The 17,959-nt window shown below is 42.9% G+C and overlaps 1 protein-coding gene and 1 long non-coding RNA gene across 7 annotated transcripts in view; one reads left to right on the top strand and one right to left on the bottom strand.

Moving 5' to 3' along the window:
• Positions 1–17,959, top strand: part of LOC103481227 (potassium voltage-gated channel subfamily C member 1-like) — a 71,468-nt gene that overhangs the window by 12,574 nt on the left and 40,935 nt on the right. For all 6 annotated transcript variants that reach the window (XM_008436566.2, XM_008436565.2, XM_008436570.2 and 3 more), the window contains exon 2: positions 581–1,281. In XM_008436566.2, the coding sequence (XP_008434788.1) occupies positions 661–1,281 (621 nt within the window). In that variant the 5' untranslated portion in view covers positions 581–660. The remainder of the gene's footprint in view (positions 1–580; positions 1,282–17,959) is intronic.
• LOC103481226 (uncharacterized) lies at positions 6,087–13,952 on the bottom strand. Its single transcript, XR_536252.2, has 3 exons — positions 12,168–13,952; positions 9,473–9,855; positions 6,087–6,200 (listed from the first exon to the last, which is right to left on the bottom strand). It is a non-coding gene; the product is annotated as an uncharacterized LOC103481226 (long non-coding RNA).

The following is a 17,959-nucleotide window of genomic DNA, read 5'->3' as shown; positions in this document are numbered from 1 at the left end:
CACACACACACACACACACACACACACACACACACACACACACACACAGAGCTCTGCACCAACACGTCACAGAGGTATTCTGGAGGAAGGTGGGAAACAGATCCCCAGTTCTCCTCTTTTTCTCTGGATTTGTTTTTTTAAACATTGAAGCTCTTGTCTACGGTGGCCCAGTAGGAACACTGCCTCCTCCCGCTCTAGCTGCGGTCAGAACTGAGATGCTGAATGTGGAGGGAGGACTGTCCTGACAGTCGGAGGGAATCAGATCTCATCATCTCTGTGGTGTCAACAAGCAGCCATGCGGATTCTGACTCACGCCACCTGTTTTCCTGGTTTCTCCCTTTTCCACGATGCTCGGTGCTGCAAACTACTTTGCGCCCCTCTGCACCTCCTCCTCCTCCTCCTCCCCCCTCCCCCCCTCCAAGCCCCCTCCTTTTCTTCCTCCAGCTCATCACCATGTGAATTCATGTGAAACCTGCTGGTGTTACTGTGTAATTCCAATAATGTTGATAATCCAGATCTATATATTTCTCCCCCTTTTGTCGCTAAAAAACATTTTTCTGCCCTTTTTCTCTCCCCGCAGACTCCTCAGACTCCTCCTCCCTCCTCCTCCTCCTCCCTCCGGTTTCTCGCATCCTCTCCCTCCTCCCCCCCCGGTGCTCTATGCTCAGTTCGGTGTGTGTATCCTCTTTCAAAGGGCGCAAGGGTGGGAACAAGTCGTCCAACAAAGCATGTTACAGCGCAGACATGACTTGTCCGTCGGAAAGCGAGAAAATCGTGATAAACTGCGGGGGGGTGCGGCATGAGACGTACCGGAGCACCCTGAAGACGCTGCCCGGGACCCGCCTGTCGTGGCTCACCGAGCCGGACGCCTTCAGCAACTTCGACTACGACCCCAAATTGGACGAGTTCTTCTTCGACCGCCACCCGTCGGTCTTCTCCTTCATCCTCAACTACTACCGCACCGGGAAGTTGCACTGTCCCAACGATGTGTGCGGTCCGCTGTTCGAGGAGGAGCTGGCCTTCTGGGGCATCGACGAGACGGACGTGGAGGCGTGCTGCTGGATGAACTACCGGCAGCACCGGGACGCGGAGGAGGCGCTGGACAGCTTCGAGACCCCGGAGCCGGAGGCGCCGGACGACGACCCGGCTCTGGGCGGCGCGGACGGGGACCTGAGGAGACTGTGTCTGCAGGAGGACGCGCGGAGAGCGGGCTGGTGGAAGACCTGGCAGCCCAGGATATGGGCTCTGTTCGAGGACCCGTACTCCTCCAAATACGCCCGGGTGAGTTCCTCAGGTCTCCCGACTCGCTCCTCTGGACGGTGGCTGCATGTTTTCGAGAATTCGCGTGAAAACTTTTGTTTAAAAATCTTCCATTAAGCCTAATTAGTGCGAAAACAAGCCGTCGATATTAACTACAGGTCACTAACTGCTTGCATGTAATCTCTGGCAGGATTAAGTGGCGGTTGGCTGTATTGACTTACTGATGTTTAATAATTAATGCTGATAACTTGAGGAAAAAATGGAAAATGGTTTGTCAGCCTTATGGTGTCTCCCTCCCAGCAATTCGCCTACGAACAAGTAAACCGCAGAAGGACGTCCAAAGACGTGTTGTGTGACTCAAAGCCGAACTTATAAATATGTATTTAGTGAAGAAATGCGGTTTGAAAAAGAACGCGAAGATTTTTTTTATGACGATAATTAATGTCTAAAAGTGGCTGAAAGGGAAGCAGTGAAAGTATTTGAAACGTAACTGAATGAAATATGTAAATAACTCTACAATAATATGTTTATTAATATCTAGAAGTGATTGAACAGCTGAAAATATATCTGAATAAATGTAATTATGTAGAAATGAAGTTGGAAGTGAAAGGTGCCTGAAAAGACATTGTGAGCATAAAGACATCTGTTGACTTCAACGGGGTTCAAAACTAAAACATTAACATAAAGATGTGATCTAAACGTGCAAATAAGAAACATTTATATGTATGGACTGAAGTTTAAATGTGGCTAAAATGAGAAAACCGTAACAACCCTGACATGGACCTTCGCCTCATCGCCGTTCACTTTTAGCCAATTCAGTTATTCGCATGTTTTTCGTAGAGCATGTCAGAAATATTCAAGAAAATTCAGCTTTGGAAGTTGAAATACTTCAATGCTGAACACGCAAAGCGGTTTTCATTTTCCTTGTTGCCGATTGGCTGAAGTGGGGAAGACCATAAGATGGTTTCCAGCGTGTGAATTAATGCATATTCATATATATTTTGGTGTTTTGGCTGCTATGAGGGCTTCAGACAGGATTGTGAGTATTTAGTCATTTGCAGGTGGTTGTGGTTCCTAAATGTGGTCGAAATGTGAGAGGGGATGTAGTTGACTTATAGCTGTCTATTGACGTAAAGATAAAGCCAGAAAGTACCAGATGACATCTTCCTATTGGTTTTTGAAATGTGTTTGTACATCAGGACGCCTCATGAATCCTGTGTGGATAAAAGCAGCAGGTGAAAAGACGTTTGCTTTTCGTTGTTCTGGCTAAATTGGAAAAATACGTTGGTTGATTGAAGTCCAGCTTTCAATGCTTGGCGCCTTTAAAAACCATAAATAAATGATACCTTTTGGCTTTTGGTGCGTCGGTTTTTATGTTTCTGAAGGCGGTCTTGGTCCATGTTTGGGATATTTGACATCGGTGATTGATTTAACTGCTAATGTGGTTGAAAATAAACAGAGATATTTTCAGTTGGATTAGTTGGTGGATTAGTTCCAGCCCTTTTGTTGAGCAGGTTTGATGCATTTACAGCTTTGGGGAAAAAATGAAGAGCCCACTGCAGTGAAGCCCACTGAAAACCTCGAGGTTTTCCCACCAAATGTTGATTTCTGAGTTAAAACATTGGTATTGCTGTTTCTAGATGAATATAAACTTGTTTTTTTTTTTTTTGCATTATTTCTGAAAGCTCGGTAGCTTTTCATCATTTTCACCATTTCTCATTTCCTGCAGATTAATACTAAATTTTTGCTTGGAATTTCAGAGACTTGTTGTCAGTAGCGCATGGAGTAAAAGAACAAAGTTCATTTTACTCAAGCATATAAATATAAACAGGAAAATCAGAGAAACTGATGACTTTGCAGTAGTTATCAGATTTTTTTCCAGAGCTGTAAACATAGATGTAATGCATCATCCTTCAAAACCTTTATGAAGTTATTTTAGCATTGATGGTAAAAACCTCCATGGATTCCTTTACTTTCATCCTTAATATGCCCTGCTGGGTTTCCGTTTTAACATTTTCTCCTGAATGCTGCAAGGTTTTCTCTGATTTTCTGCTGGTTTTTCTCTGGTTTTCTCTGATTTTTTTCTGATTTTCTGATTTTTCTCTAGTTTTCTCTAATTTTTTCTGATTTTTCTCTGGTTTTCTCTGCTTTCCTCTGGTTTTCTCTGCTTTTCTCTGGTTTTCTGATTTTTCTCTGGTTTTCTCTGATTTTTCTCTGGTTTTCTTTAATTTTTCTCTGATTTTTTTCTGGTTTTCCTCTGGTTTTCTGTCCATTATGCTTAACTTACTGTGAAAATATTTCCTGCTTTCAGGGAAACTGCTAATGAAATCCCTCCTAAATGCTCTTGTTTTAAGACGTACAGGTGGAGAAGTAACAAGTCTCCCTGACTGGTTTTGATCTGCGCCGGTTCTTTTATTCTGAGAGCTTTCTGTTGCAGACAAATCCAGCTGTTTGATCAGAGCTGCCGCTTTCTGTTTTTATATATAGAGTCACCCTCTTGTTGCATTCACTTTTTTTCCTTTTACGTCAGCATAATCTGTAAAGACGGTGCAGCAGAACCAGCCGGGTTTCTGCATTTATTGATTTAAAATGAGGTGAAAATAACCAAACTCCAAATTCAGCATAACTGCACCGTCAGGAAAAACACCAGTGTCTCTGTATTAGTTTAAAACAAAGGTGCATCACATGATCTATTCACTTTAACTTGAAACAGAAAAGCAGGAAATACTTCTACTGTTCTCAAAATACTAAAATATTGAGTTTTGCAGCTGCAGTGATGCTTTCTGTGTCATTTAAATGTTATTTTGTTTAACAAACTTAAACAAAACTTTATTAAGTAACAGAGTTTAACCACAGCTGATATTTGTTGGTTAGCTTGCACCGTATTCAAAGCAAATGTTTGAAGAAATGTTTTGAAAAGTCAACCKTTTAAAACCTTGGTTTAACTGGAAACCAGTAACGGCCCTCACGCCTGATCTGTAATCCCAGTTAGCAGAAGGATCTGCGCTTGGCGACTCCGTCCATTTACACGTTTTCAGACGCAGACATGACTTCAGTTCTCAGCCAAAATGGTGGAAAGTATTGAGCTGTTATCGTCTGGGTTGGGCGGCCCAATCCGTCAGACGGGACCTGGACTCAGACAGGAAGTGGTTCCGTTTGATCCGATGGGATCGAATCCTCACCACGTCCAGAAATCCCACACCATGACCTTTATGGTAAAAAAATTTAATTACGAGAATAAAGTTGTAATAATGCAACTTTATTCTTCCTTTTCGTAACTTTATTTTATTTTTTTATCATCGTAAAGAAGTGGTGAGAACTCAATCCCATCGGCGGTAAAACGGAACCACTTCCTGTCTGAGTCCAGGTCCAGTCTGACATYGTCTAGGTCAGCGATGGTGTCAAGCTCATTTTTGTTTTGGGCCAAATCAAGATCACGAAAGCTCTTAAAGGGCCGGTTGTGCCAAAATGTAGGGATAAAACCTGATCACAAGCTGTTAAAATATCAATTAATTCTTAAAGTTAAATAATAATATTGATAATCTTTTCAGTCCCTCCAGAATTTTGTGATATTTTGTGTGAAATATTTGGAAATATTTTCGATAATTGTGTTTATTTTTGACGGTAAATGTGGCCTTTCATTGCCAGCTGTGTAGATCATGGACTACAACCTGACATCAATTAAAGCTGAGGCAGCTGTTTAGTACAAGTAAGAAAGTTTTTGAAAATTTTCGAGAAAAATCTGCAATAAACTCCCAAATATGTATCAGCACAACAAAGTGTGGGAATTTGTGAAACTGGAGGGACTGATTGATATAATTTGGCAGAAAACAGATAAAAACTGCATTGATTTGATTGATAACATGATATTTAACCACACTTAGCGTTTAGTGTAGGATCCAGAGGGCCACATAAAGAGTTGTGGCGGGCCGGATTTGGCCCATGGGCCTTCAGTTTGACACATATGATCTAATATCATCAAATATTAATGATAATTCAAAGACAGGAATCTGCCAATTCTCAGTTAGTTGTGTTTTGTTTTTATCAACAATCAGCAGGTCAAATACTGAATAAGAAAGTTTAATCATTTATTAAATGCATAAACACAAAAACATTCCAACTATGTTGACGCTGTGCATGGGACTCATTTTAGTTAAATTTGGATAAACGTGTCCTTGGAATAAAAAAAACTAAAAATTCTCCAGAACCAGAAATCAGTTTCAGTCAGGAAAAGTCAAATTGGTGCGTTTTTATGCCAGTGTCTACAGTGGGTTGTGGCAGCGGGACGTGCCGTTGTGGCAGCAGGAGGTTACGTTGTGGCAACAGGACGTGGCGTTGTTTCTGCAGGATGTGGCGTTGTGGCAGCGGGAGGTTACGTGGTGGCGACGCGGCGTTGTGGCAACGGGACGTGGTGGTGTGGCAGCGGGATGCGGTGTTGTGGCAGTGGGGCGCGGCGTTGTGGCTGCGGGATGTGGCGTTGTGGCAGCAGGAGGTTACGTTGTGGCGACGCGGCGTTGTGGCAACGGGACGTGGTGGTGTGGCAGCGGGACGTGGCTTTGTGGCAGCGGGGCGCGGCGTTGTGGCTGTGGGACGCGGCGTTGTGGCAGCGGGACGTGGCGTTGTGGCAGCAGGAGGTTACGTTGTGGCAACGCGCCGTTGTGGCAGCGGGACGTGGCGTTGTGGCAGCGGGACGCGGCGTTGTGGCAGCGGGACGTGGCGTTGTGGCAATGCGACGGGGTTATGGGGAGAGCTGAGTAGGTAGTAGGTGGTTCTGATTTCGGGACGTGCCGTTGTGGTTCTGGGAGGCGTTGTCGTGGCTGCTCTGCGTCCTTCCATGTATGTCACACGGCAAAGTGACCCCAATCAGGCTTCGTCCTCTCTGCTCCTCCGTCACGCTATGTGAAGAGGTGCAACCTTCTTTATTCGCTCCACGATGGAAACTGAATGTAAAGGGAAAAAAACCCAAGGTGATTCAGACAGAAAAAAAATGAAATCCCGACGTGGAAATGCACCAAAGGCAGATGAGAGAGGAGGAAGGAGCTGAGAGCCAACATAAAGAAAGATGGGGGCGGCGCTGGTGGGGCGGCTTTACGCAAATGATTTCTATGAGGGGGGGGGGGGTGTTGTTTGCATGGCTGTGATGTAATGCAGCAGTAATCAATGTTCTGATCGGAGCGATCCACGCTTGGGTTTAGCTTCTTTTCTCCGTTTCACTCCCTCCTTCCTAATTTCACCTTCACCGCTCATGTTGGCGTGAGGCTCACGCGCAAAATTCACCGTAGTAGTGCACACATGTAGAAGCATATATACACACAAGCTGGTGTCTGCGCTGGCGTTTCTGCTGCAGTAGACACGAGAGAGAGAGAGAGAGAGAGAGAGAGAGAGAGAGAGAGAGAGAGAGAGAGAGCTGGAGGAAGAGGGAAAAAGAAGCGGAGGGGGCACGAAACGGGAAATGGAGAAGGGGAGAAAAAGGACTTAAGCAGGAGCCTGAGCGGGGTACAGACAGGAGGAGAGGCGCGGTGCGGTGGGGGTGGGGTCCTTCTCTTCTCTTGGCATCTTCGATTATCGGTGGAGGCTTGAGCCATCCAATCTTCCCCCTCCGCCTGCTAATCGATCGATGTTTCATTGACTATCTGCTCTTTTTGCCTCCCGATATGAGCGGCTCATTCTGGACTTGTAGGAAGTAAAGCAGGTGTTTAATGGAGGCGACTCGGCTGCGTCGGGTTCTCATTGAGACCCGGTTGGCTGGTTTGGACCTCACAGTGAATCCATGCAGATCTTGACCTTCATTTACAGACATTATTTAGTCTTTTTGAACCTCTGTTGCTTTGCTCTCTGTTGAATTTCTTTGTGTTTCTATTGACCACACAACTGGAAAACTGGAGTTACAATAGGCCTGTCACGATAATCAATAAATCAATTGATCTCATGATAAATTAAAACAAACTCAATAATTTCCATTAGCATGATGTATCATTTATCTCTTTTTTTCTCTCTTTCTACCAAAAAACTGGATGGTAAAAGTCTCAAGTTTGGTGTTTTGGTCTCAACCAGCTCTTATTTTGAAGGACAAATTTGTTTACAAAGACGTCATAATTCATTTTATTTGTTGTTTTGTTTATTTATTTTAGATATTTAAAATGTCTTCCAGGTCCAGTGTTAAATATTCCCTAGATTTAAAGTTTACTGATCTTTTAAATGTGTTATTGCGTTATTATCTTGCCATTACCATTATATTACTTAAAAATGGTCTCAAAACAACAATATTATCGTTTATCACAATAACTTCTGGAACAATTTATCGTGACAGGCCTGTTATGGACATACATTTAAAGCCTAAGTTTTTGTGAAATGGTTTTTCGGCTGTATTGAAATTATTGTGTTTTGCAAAACTGCAATGGAAACACTTCTTTTTTCGCACCACTGGTCATGTGATCAACAACAGGATGTTACTACTGAAAAGACGAAGAAGACGACAGGAAGTGGTAGGAGGACGGTGGCGCAGCGTGTTTTTTAATAACTCAGCGCATTAAAAAACATATTCATGGGATTTTAATCGCGTTTCTTATTTACTGGAAACACTGGAATTACAAAATTGTGTTTTTTCGACAAAGTTCGACATTTGTGACTCCAAATGTGACTCCATTTTGTTTGGTTTCTAAAGATGGCGTTTTAACCCTTTACGGTTCATTTGGTGCCCTGTTTTACTTAACTTCTTAGTGTTTCTATTTTTGTTCCTGTTTTTCAAGAAAAACACAAAAAACAAAATGTTTTTCCAAACTATCTACCCATTTTTTTGGGTGAATATTTCCCCAAGTTTGGGAGAATCAGAATCTGGCAGCAACACTGATCCTGATCTGCAAAGCTGTAAAAAGGTATTAAAAGGGGATTCAACTTTTGCCAACATATTCATGTAAACTGGGATGTTAACATCAAGTACAGGAAGCCATTTTCACCTGGAGCAGGAACGTCTGTGCGGCCGGATGTCTATTTGTGGCAGGAGGAGATGGGCATTTAGAGAAAGTGTTTCAGGGGGAAACATTCACTGATGCGAGGCTTTTGAAAGAAGATGCATGCGGTGGCTTTTACTCAAAAGGCCCTTCGGTGAACCCGTTCATTAAAATTAGCTTTACAGCTTCACCCTGTTCTTCTTAGTGAGAATACAGAAGCATCCCGACAGGAAGTAGAAAAACAAAACGTTATAGGAAACTCTGGTTTTTATAGTTTTCATAGATTCAGACAACAATTTTCTACAAAAATCTGTTAATTTCAATAAATATTGTGTGTTTAGTTCATGAATAAGCTGGTATCGCCTCTGCTTATGATGCTGCCTCTGGATAATCGAAAAATAAATATATATCAAAACATGCAAGGGCACAGGAAAATTAATATATTTAAAAAAAATGTTTATGAAAATTGTCCCCTTATGCAAAATCTGACCACGTTTTTTTCAGCAGAAATAATCTGGAGACCAATAATCTGCTGATATTTTATCTGGTTGGGATTTTTCTTTTTGATTTGTCTGTCATTAATTTGTCGTTTTAGGAACAGACATGCATAACGGCTTCAGCAGAAAGTCAAACTGAACCAGATGTTCACATTTTAAATTATCTTTTCCGTTAGCAGCTTTAGCAAACATCAGATTAKCTCTGGATTTAAATCCAACTTTTCCATAAAACACAGGAGAAATTTGATGTTCATATTTCCTGGTTTTGGGTCTGTTCAGTGCTTTGCAGTCGAAGGTCTGTGAGGTTGGAAGTAGTTTCCCTTTAATTAGCTTCATGCATCTTTTGTGTTTCCTCTGATTGCATTTTATACTCACTTTTCGTTTTCCTCTTCCAGAGGTAAAAAGCTTTCAAACTGTGTTGTGGTGCGTTCACTGGTTGAAAGAAAATCTGATTTCTGTGTTCAGTTTAGTCGAATCTGAAAATCAACCAGTTCTCATCTCAACCATGTCAGGCTGATAAAAACTTAAATTTAATCTTTTTTTTCCTACTTGCGTCTTTGCTTKGTATCCATTTTTCTGAAATTCCTACTTTAGGATTTCGGTTTTTTATATTTTTAATAAAAATAAAACAAGATAAAACGGATTTCTTTGGTTGCTGTGTACTTTAATGTAAGGAACTGGCATTTTGGGACCTTTACTATGTGGGTTTTAATTGTATAGGTAGTAAAAGGATCTGAGGAAATGAATGAAAGCGTTTGCTCACACCTTTGCGCTGACAGGATCCGGACCCGGCCGTCCTGTTGCTGCCCGTTTATCCTGCAGGTTCAGCTCCGTTTTGGTCACGTCCAGAAAGGCACAGCAGAAATCYGCTGACGAAGCATCATCTGTAGCTCAGCATGTTCCACAGACGGCGACCCGTTTGGCCCGTCCAGAACCGGACACCGTGTGCCTCGTTTCTGGTGGAGCGGCGTCCAGAACCCACCTTCTCCCTGAAGGTCGGCGGCCCGATCGTTCGCCGCTCTTTTTCCACTGTATTCAGCTTTTCGTCATAAACGCAACGGCGAGCTGCAGGCTCATGTCGTCTCCAGGTAGAGTCACGCTAAACGGATCAMGACGCCTCCCAGAACCAGAAATCTGGTTACGAAAGCCTGAAGTCACAGAAATGTTATAGGTTTTACCTCCATCACTGATAAAAATGGGTAAAAAAAAACAACCCCAATATAAATTATGTTTTTAATTAAAACAAGAATCTTGGTGGGAAAAAAAAGACATAAATAATCTTTTTGGTAACAGTTTAATTGAAGGGGTGTGATAAGACTGACAACACTGTCAGCATGAACATGAAGGAGTCTTCAGGAATGTTTACGACTTATGAAAACAACACTTTAAAGCAAAATTTACTCTTTTAATTCACTTTTATTATAAGTTTTAATGCAACTTTGCATAAAAATTTAATTATTTACCASCYAAAAGCAGTTTCAATGCATATTTGCAGTCATAAAAACTCCCTCATGTTCATGGCAGGTTGTTATGTGATGTCAGTCACAAAGTGTGACCATATTCTTTTGTAAACATTTATTTTCTTATTTTGTCTCTGAATGTTTGGAGCAATCCGTGGCATTATGCTGTCTGTTAGTCACTCTTCAAAATGGGAAACACAGGATGTAAAGCTTTCAGATTAAAAGCTTGTCAGCAGCGATGCCAATAGTTACATGGCCTTTGCCTAAAAGTTGTCGCCCAAATAAATGTAATCAGTTGTTTGCTTCAGTCTCTTCCTGTTTGGAGTTTTGAAATTTATGCCTCATTATCTGTCCTCTGGAATGGGGTTAGTCATTTTACATTTTACATATTTAAAAATCTCTGCTCTTCTGTTAAAAATACTTGATTTATTTTTAACTTTGGATGGATTTTTACTTTAACTTAGCTGTTCTACCATTACTGGACTATTTTGGTTTAAAATTGACAAAATGCAGCCAGAACCATCAGAATCTAGAACAGGTCTGCCACATGTTTAATTAATCCAGGAGAAGAGATGCGTCCCTCTAAATGCGCAGTGTTGAAATTCGTCTTTTAGCGGTGCGTCCGCATTGTTTCCATTCGAACGCGACCCTGCCGAAGGGCCCATTTCCCACTTCCATTCGGCTCCTGTCCCTGTGGGCCGACTCTGAAAATAGCAATGAAAGGAAAAGGAGGCCTTAATTTCATTCTCCGGTGGAAAATCTGTTCCTCCATTACGGCTGAGAGGATGAGACTTGGTGCTTGTATCATGCGTCTATAGATGGCACTTGCCCAATGCCAAACCTGCCTTGCCAAAAAAACAGACACAGTATTCCTTGATGCTCAGAGACTTGATTAAGATAAATAGTTTTCCTGGAGCAGCGGGGGTGTGGCGCTTTGTCAACTTGGCATTCCTGTGTCCGCTGTTGGTAAATATACCTCGTTCTGTTTCATTTTTCCCTGACAAAGTTTTGTTCCGCGGGCCGTCTCATGTTGTGTTGGCATCCTGGGAAGTTGCTGTCCCGCTGTTTGCTGCTTTGTAATCTGAGCACTCTCTGTTGGCCATACTTAACTGGACAGAGGCTCGATGTCTCATAACAAGGACGGACACCAGATTTTGTGTTGAATAAGCAAGAACTGCCTTCAGGGGAGAGAAACCGGAGCGCGGTTTTACAGAATGCAGAGTCAGAGTTCGATTTGTTTAGATAAGCGAAGGATTACATGTGACGGCAGATCAAGGCTTTGAAACACTTTTTGTGTTGATTTGATTCTTTATTTTCTCCATTTTCTTTACCTGAGTTTGAAAATGTTCAAGATGTTTTGATACAATCTGCAGAATATTTTTAAGCCTGATTGGCCCAGAAACAACGGCACCATGATGATAAACCATCATGATTTCACCATGGATGTGTTTTTTTCAGAACAGCTTATTGACCCTTTGCAACTACATCACTACTTAATCATTCGAGGCGCCATGATGGACGCCGGAAGTGAGGGACGACAGTACTGAACAGAGCGACTGAAATTGTTTTCCTCAGTTGTTTTTGCCAGTTTATTCATGGCTTCTACTTGTTCGAGTCAAGACAATTTGTCTGTGAACGTAACTCACCTGGTTGGGGCTCATAAACGGCGGGATTTACAAAAGCTGGAAACGGCTAGCTTAGAAACCGACCCGTACCTCCTCACTCCTGACGCGTTTATCAAATTTACGACTTCGCCTGAATTCACAGCACATAATTTATATGACTACGTCATAAACAGCGTTTTCCTTTACACCGGTGAAAACTTAAAGACGTCCAAAAGACGAGATGCTAACCATTTTTTCCCCCCATACATGCTAGGCTACATGACGGCGCGGCACTGTCTCCATGGTTACCAATAGTTAGACGCACCATCTCCACAATGCAATGGTATCTTTCTAATCAAACTTACTTATAAAGTATATAAACATTAATCTTCTTACCTTGTAAAAACCCTTCGCTACAAATCCACGATGACCCCGAGGCTGACAGTCGTTATGATTAACAGCTGCTGTCATCGCTGCCGCATCTTTCCTCATTAAAAGTTATGAAATAAAATACCAAGTTTGGTTTGTATCCTTGTTTGGTTATGCAGCCGACCGCGCAGCATCCTATGACCATTTCTAAAATGAAATCAAATAAACAGAAGCGATATCAGGTTACAGAAGTCAAACGAGCTTTAAAGGAGCCCATTGGTTGTCTTGGTCCGTCATGGCGGAGTGGGCGGAGTTCTGGGTGGAGTGACGTCACGCGCACAGGGCTAATAAACTCGTTGCTCATAAAGAAAGTTGCTCAGACAATCTGCGTTCTGGATAAGTTTGAGTTTTCAATTTGAGTGAAAATGAAAGTATTTAGCCACATTAGCGCTAGCATTAGCACACTTGGTTAACTCTGAGGCTGCAGCGCATTATTTTTTGTTTTAACCAATGCTTTGCACGTTTCTTTCCTTTAGTTTATTAATGGCAAACTTAGTGAGCGTTTTCAAGCACCACAACAAAATGGCCGACTCTTTGGCTTGTAGTAGTGAATCAGTTCACAACCTGAACACAGCTCTGTTCTCTTTGTCCCGTGTCTCATGAATATAATGGAGCAGTCTTTATGCCCTTTGACATCCTGGTTTGATTCCACTACTTCATTGTAGTTTAAAGTATCTTCATGTGTTGGTTTTTACTTACTTGAGGACATGAACTGAAGCCAGACACTAAACAATCTGCTGGTTTTACAGAAATGTAAATGAAAAATGCCTAAATTGGGTTTCAGGTTATCTAAATAAGTAATCCTGCTGGACGTTTGTCTCGCAGACATCCGATGAACGCTGCTTGTGCCTCCATTTCAGGTAGAGGTTTAGTAAAAGCAGTGCGGATGTTGCTGCTCTGCTCTTCACGTCCAGCCATGTTCCTCTTTCCCTTCAGCCCATTTAGCGGCTGCCGGTTAAGTGCTGAGTCAGCGCTCCGCAGCTCCGTACAGACGGTCAATTAGTTGGACCTTGTGATAAACCCTGGACATTTTGCTGTTATGCTCTGGAATTAAAACCGATCCAGAACGCGGGGCCTAGCAGAGACGGAGCCCACAGCGTGCCAGAACCGATTACGGCGGTGGGAGCCTGAATTTCCTAAATGGGGCAAGTCTTGTCGAATGACGCCAGGGAGCAGGGGTTTGTGAGCTATAATCAGAAAAACTGGCACACGCATTGGCACATGTATCTATAATCAGCGTTTGATGATTGAAACATTTAGTTTTAATTCTTATCACAAAGTCAAGTTAGAAAGTTACCTCTTACCAAGCGGCTGCTGCAGTCTGATAAGGATTTCTGAATAGACTTTCATCCTCTTTTATTTCTAAATGTCCTCTTCTCTCTGACCCTTTGAAGCGTAACTCGTTCCCCGTTAGCTTAGCCTCCCTCACCGGCCCAAACACAGCTAAGTGTATCTGGCCATAAAGCATTTGGCTGAGCTTTCACACCTACACGACGCCGATAAATCACTTCTTCTGACATTCCTCCTCATGTCTCCGTACAGACGGACGTCAGCGTCATGAAACGCAACGAGCCGCTAACTGGGCCGTAAACCATCACAACCAAAACTCTGTTGGTTGTGATGGTTTCTACTTTAGATTGTTTTGGGTTTGGTGAAACAGACTTAAAATGTCATCACAGAACCAGAGGAGGAAAATCTGAATTATTCAAATATTTATGCTATTTTTTACACTGTAAAACACTAGAAGGTGGTTTAACGTGAAATTGAAAGTCCACCTGCTGCCTGGACAATGCAATTTAAGTCAACAAGAACATTAGATTGGTTTTAATCAGAAATTAAAGTTCATGACGTTGATTTAACAAGTCACAAGTCGTCTAAACATTGTTTTTTAAGATCATTAATCTTGAATTGTGAGTTTTAACTTAATGCTGCAATTTAAACAAAATTAAATCACAATATGCAATAAAATTAAATGCCCTCACCCAGTTAAAGAGCCACATTTCTCTGTTATTTTACTCACAATATCAAGTTAAAATAACTATTTATTTTATGTTAGAACAATAAAAATTCTTGTTTCGAGTTGCATGAACCAAATTTCTGATCTGATGATGAATTTTATGAAACATCTGAATGAATTCAGCTCAGAAACATTTAGTGTGATCAGGACAAGAGTCAGATCAACGTAACGCACTTCCATCTCAGGAGACAAAAACACGCCGCTAAGCATTCTGGGAAATACTTCCCACACCTGACTTTTTCTTCTTTCAGTTTTTTAAGTGCAAACCTAAAAACTCTAGTTTATTCAACTCTTAATAAACAATTAACACAACTTACTATCTTTCAGAAACTCAGACATTCAGGTTAAAATCTAAATTTTATTTAACTTAAAGCGTAGAAGACGGCAGAGCTCGGGTCTGAAGCAGCAGTGGGACGGATCATGTATGTGCTGCAGCCTGAGGCCTTGTGTTTACCTGCCTGTTTCTAATGCCTGGACATGCCTGGCAGGCCTCGCGTCATGATGTAGCACTTAAACAGTCAGACTCGGTGCTTGCTCATTCTCTTGGCAAATGACATTGGATGGTGTTGCTGCAGCGATGAGTCCTGTGTGACCATCTGCTTCCTGATCGTCCCTCCTGTCCCCGTCCAAGTGGAGGTGTGCAAACACCACGGTTTCATACAAAACGCTGATTTAGAGGAATATCTGATGGCTTCACTCAAATTTTACACGTTGCTCGACTTTTCAGAATAGATTGTGGACAGTCACTTAAGCACACAGGGACAAAGACAAAAGGGGTTTGGGAAGGGAGGAGGCGCAGAAAGCAATCGGTCATCACAGCTAATGGAGTAGAAGCGACCGTCTCGGACGGAACAAGCAGGACAAGAGAGGACAGATGGAGAAAGGGATGATGACTGCAGAGAAAAGAAAACAAGGGACTTGCACATATAAGCTGCAGCGATCGGGACGGAGCAATGTTCTGACAGGAAGGAAGGGACATGTGTACAGTTCAGTCACCTGCAGGCGGTCTTTGTTTGTCTTCAGAGCTGTTTTGACAGGACTGCAGTGGAAATAAAAAAGAAAGGACCTGAGCGCTGCGGCGCACATACCACACCGTGACGTGTCGACTTGAGTCGGTGTGTGTGTTTGCTCGTGTGTGTGTGTGTGTGAGGGAGCGCGCTTTAAAAGCACATTTATTCAGCTGTATCATGTCAAAGCGTTGACTCATTCGGGGGAATCTCTAAAACAGAAGCTCCTCCAGTGATTGAAATTTTACCAGGATATCTTCCAGGAGTGCTGACCTCAGAGAGTAAGAGTTGCAAGTATAGCACTCTGAAAATAAAATATATGCCAGGATTACCCAGTGCAGGAGCTAATTATATCTCACAACCTTACTTAAGCTCCCAGCATTCCTCCTCATTCATCTCCAAGGTGCCTGACAAACCTGCATCTCTCCCGCGGCTCAGATTCTGGGTAACCCCTGATGGAGGGCTGAAGCCGTCCTGGTTCAGACACCCCTCCCCCCAACACGTGTTGATGGCATTATCTGGGAAAAAGCAGCACTTCATCTGCAACAGATGATGGCTCAGAGGAGGAAAGGGCCTCTAGGATTCAGTATATTGTGCTCGGCCATTTGGCTCTGGATGCTTCCTTCAAAATGATCCGAGGTGCTTCACTGTGTTTGGGCCGATGTGATCCAATGACACCGGCAGAGGTTTCTGCTGCAGTACCTCTTCATTCGACAAAACCACAAACTGCTGCAGTAGCTGAATTTTTATTTATCACTTAACCTCACATTGGGAGGTAATTAATCAACTGAAGGTTTATTAGCTCAAAATGAGCTCCAATCGCTCTGCATCTGCTTAGATCAGTGGATCTTAACCTTTTTTGAGGTACCGGACCCCCCAGTTGCATATGCGCATTCACCGAATCCTTCTTATTCCAACCCCCCTCCCACCCACCGCGACACACAAAATACTTTGCAGTATTCTGATTTAGTAATGTAATAATATTAGCTGTGTTACCACCCCCACACCACTAGAGGCAGTACCAACCCCGAAAAGATGYGATTAAGGAGCAGATTTAGACTATAGAATTTGGTAAAAACGGTGAGCTTTGCTGAAGTAATTAAAGACACAAGTTCAAATCCATGCTGAGAGTGGAGCTCCTTCAAACAGGGCTCCTCCGCAGCTCTGATTGGCTCAGCAATGTAACGTGATCCTCTGATTGGCTAAGCAATGTAACGTGATCCTCTGCAGCAAGTGATGGCAAAACGGGGCGTCATCACGTCTTTACACAAGTGTGTCTTTACCTCCGCGGCAGAGGCTCCGCCGAACCCCTGAGACCGACTCACCGAACCCCTGGGGTTCGATCGAACCCAGGTTAAGAACCACTGGCTTAGATATTCTTTCAGTGTTGTAGTTTGGCCTCCATCCAGCAGAGGGAGCCGTTGGTCATGCTTTAGCGGAGCCAGTTGATACAGAAACAAAGATGGCAGGACCATGTCGGAACGTGAAAGCGGAACGGTCCAAACAGAGTCCGGTGTGGGACACAAGATTCACTTCATATGTTTCTGCTTTGAAACGGAAACAAGTTTTCACCTTCATGCAGCTGAATCAAGAAGTTGTTCAAATGTGCTGGTTTGCTCTTGTTTCATCCACAGAATAGATCAGATCAGAATTAGGTCTGCAGAAAGGATCGTCAGGGTTGGCATTCCCTACATCCAGGACTTGTACAGGCAGCTAACATCTCTGCAGACCGCACACATCCTGGACACAAACGGTTTAGACTATAACAAGCCCAGCTCGATAGCATCAGACCTGCTTATATAAAAGGTGTGTGACTTCGTAGTAGTCACACACCTTAGTAGTAGTTCGCAAGTTGTCCTGTTGTGTTGACCGAGTCTTACATAAGCACTGAGTTGGCCTCCAGTACGTTTAAATTGTTTATTTGGCTGAATTTTGGATGTGCAGCAGCGAAAGTAAATGAAACGTTTGATTGAAATGAAACGATTCAGTCAAACATTCATGTTTTCTGTCATGAAAACCATCTGAATGCTGATCTAAACCCTGATCTGCGTAATCAGCAGTAAGAAGTGTAATGTTCATATTTATTAGTCTGATATTTTGCATGAGTTTCACGCCTTTCCAAGCTGATATTCACACACAACACACAGAAATAACGTCTGAATGACCCGGTCCGGACTCGAACCTTCGCCCTTCAGGGCCCCGGTTCTGTTCTGTACCTCACATCGTTAAAACGTTCATCTTTCACGCCTCATTTTCATGATTTCAGATCATCCTTCAGTGTCTGCTTATCACTGCTGACTCTGCAGCACTCGTCGCCCATTTGCTTCGCCCTCCAGTGCAGTCTGTGCACAGCCCGCCGTACCGGTTGCTGCTTGTCATACTAATGCCGATCAAACATCGCCATCATCAACCCGTGAGCATGTGGAGCACAAACAAGCCTCTTTTTTTTATATGCCACACTTCTGTCAAGGTCACCTGACCACTTCTGGTTTAAAAAAAAAAAAAAAAAAAAGATATTTCATAATAATTATCAGGATCAGCAAGCGATCACATTTGTGCTCTCTTCGCCAGCTGTAGCAGTGTTTGGCTTAGTCTTGTCCTTGGTGCCTGAAAGCAGAGGCTAACGCAGTGGTTGTCATGGTGACAGAGAGCCAGGCAGGACTGTGGTAATACTGTAATGATAAAGCTCTTCTGGATGGTGCCGCAGTAAACACTGCGCCACTAGGGTCCCGTTA

Source organism: Poecilia reticulata, linkage group LG19 (genome assembly GCF_000633615.1).
Source record: "Poecilia reticulata strain Guanapo linkage group LG19, Guppy_female_1.0+MT, whole genome shotgun sequence".
NCBI classification, from domain to species: domain Eukaryota; kingdom Metazoa; phylum Chordata; class Actinopteri; order Cyprinodontiformes; family Poeciliidae; genus Poecilia; species Poecilia reticulata.
The sequence above is the reverse complement of the archived record's forward strand: the minus strand, read 5'-3'. Positions and strand labels throughout refer to the sequence as shown.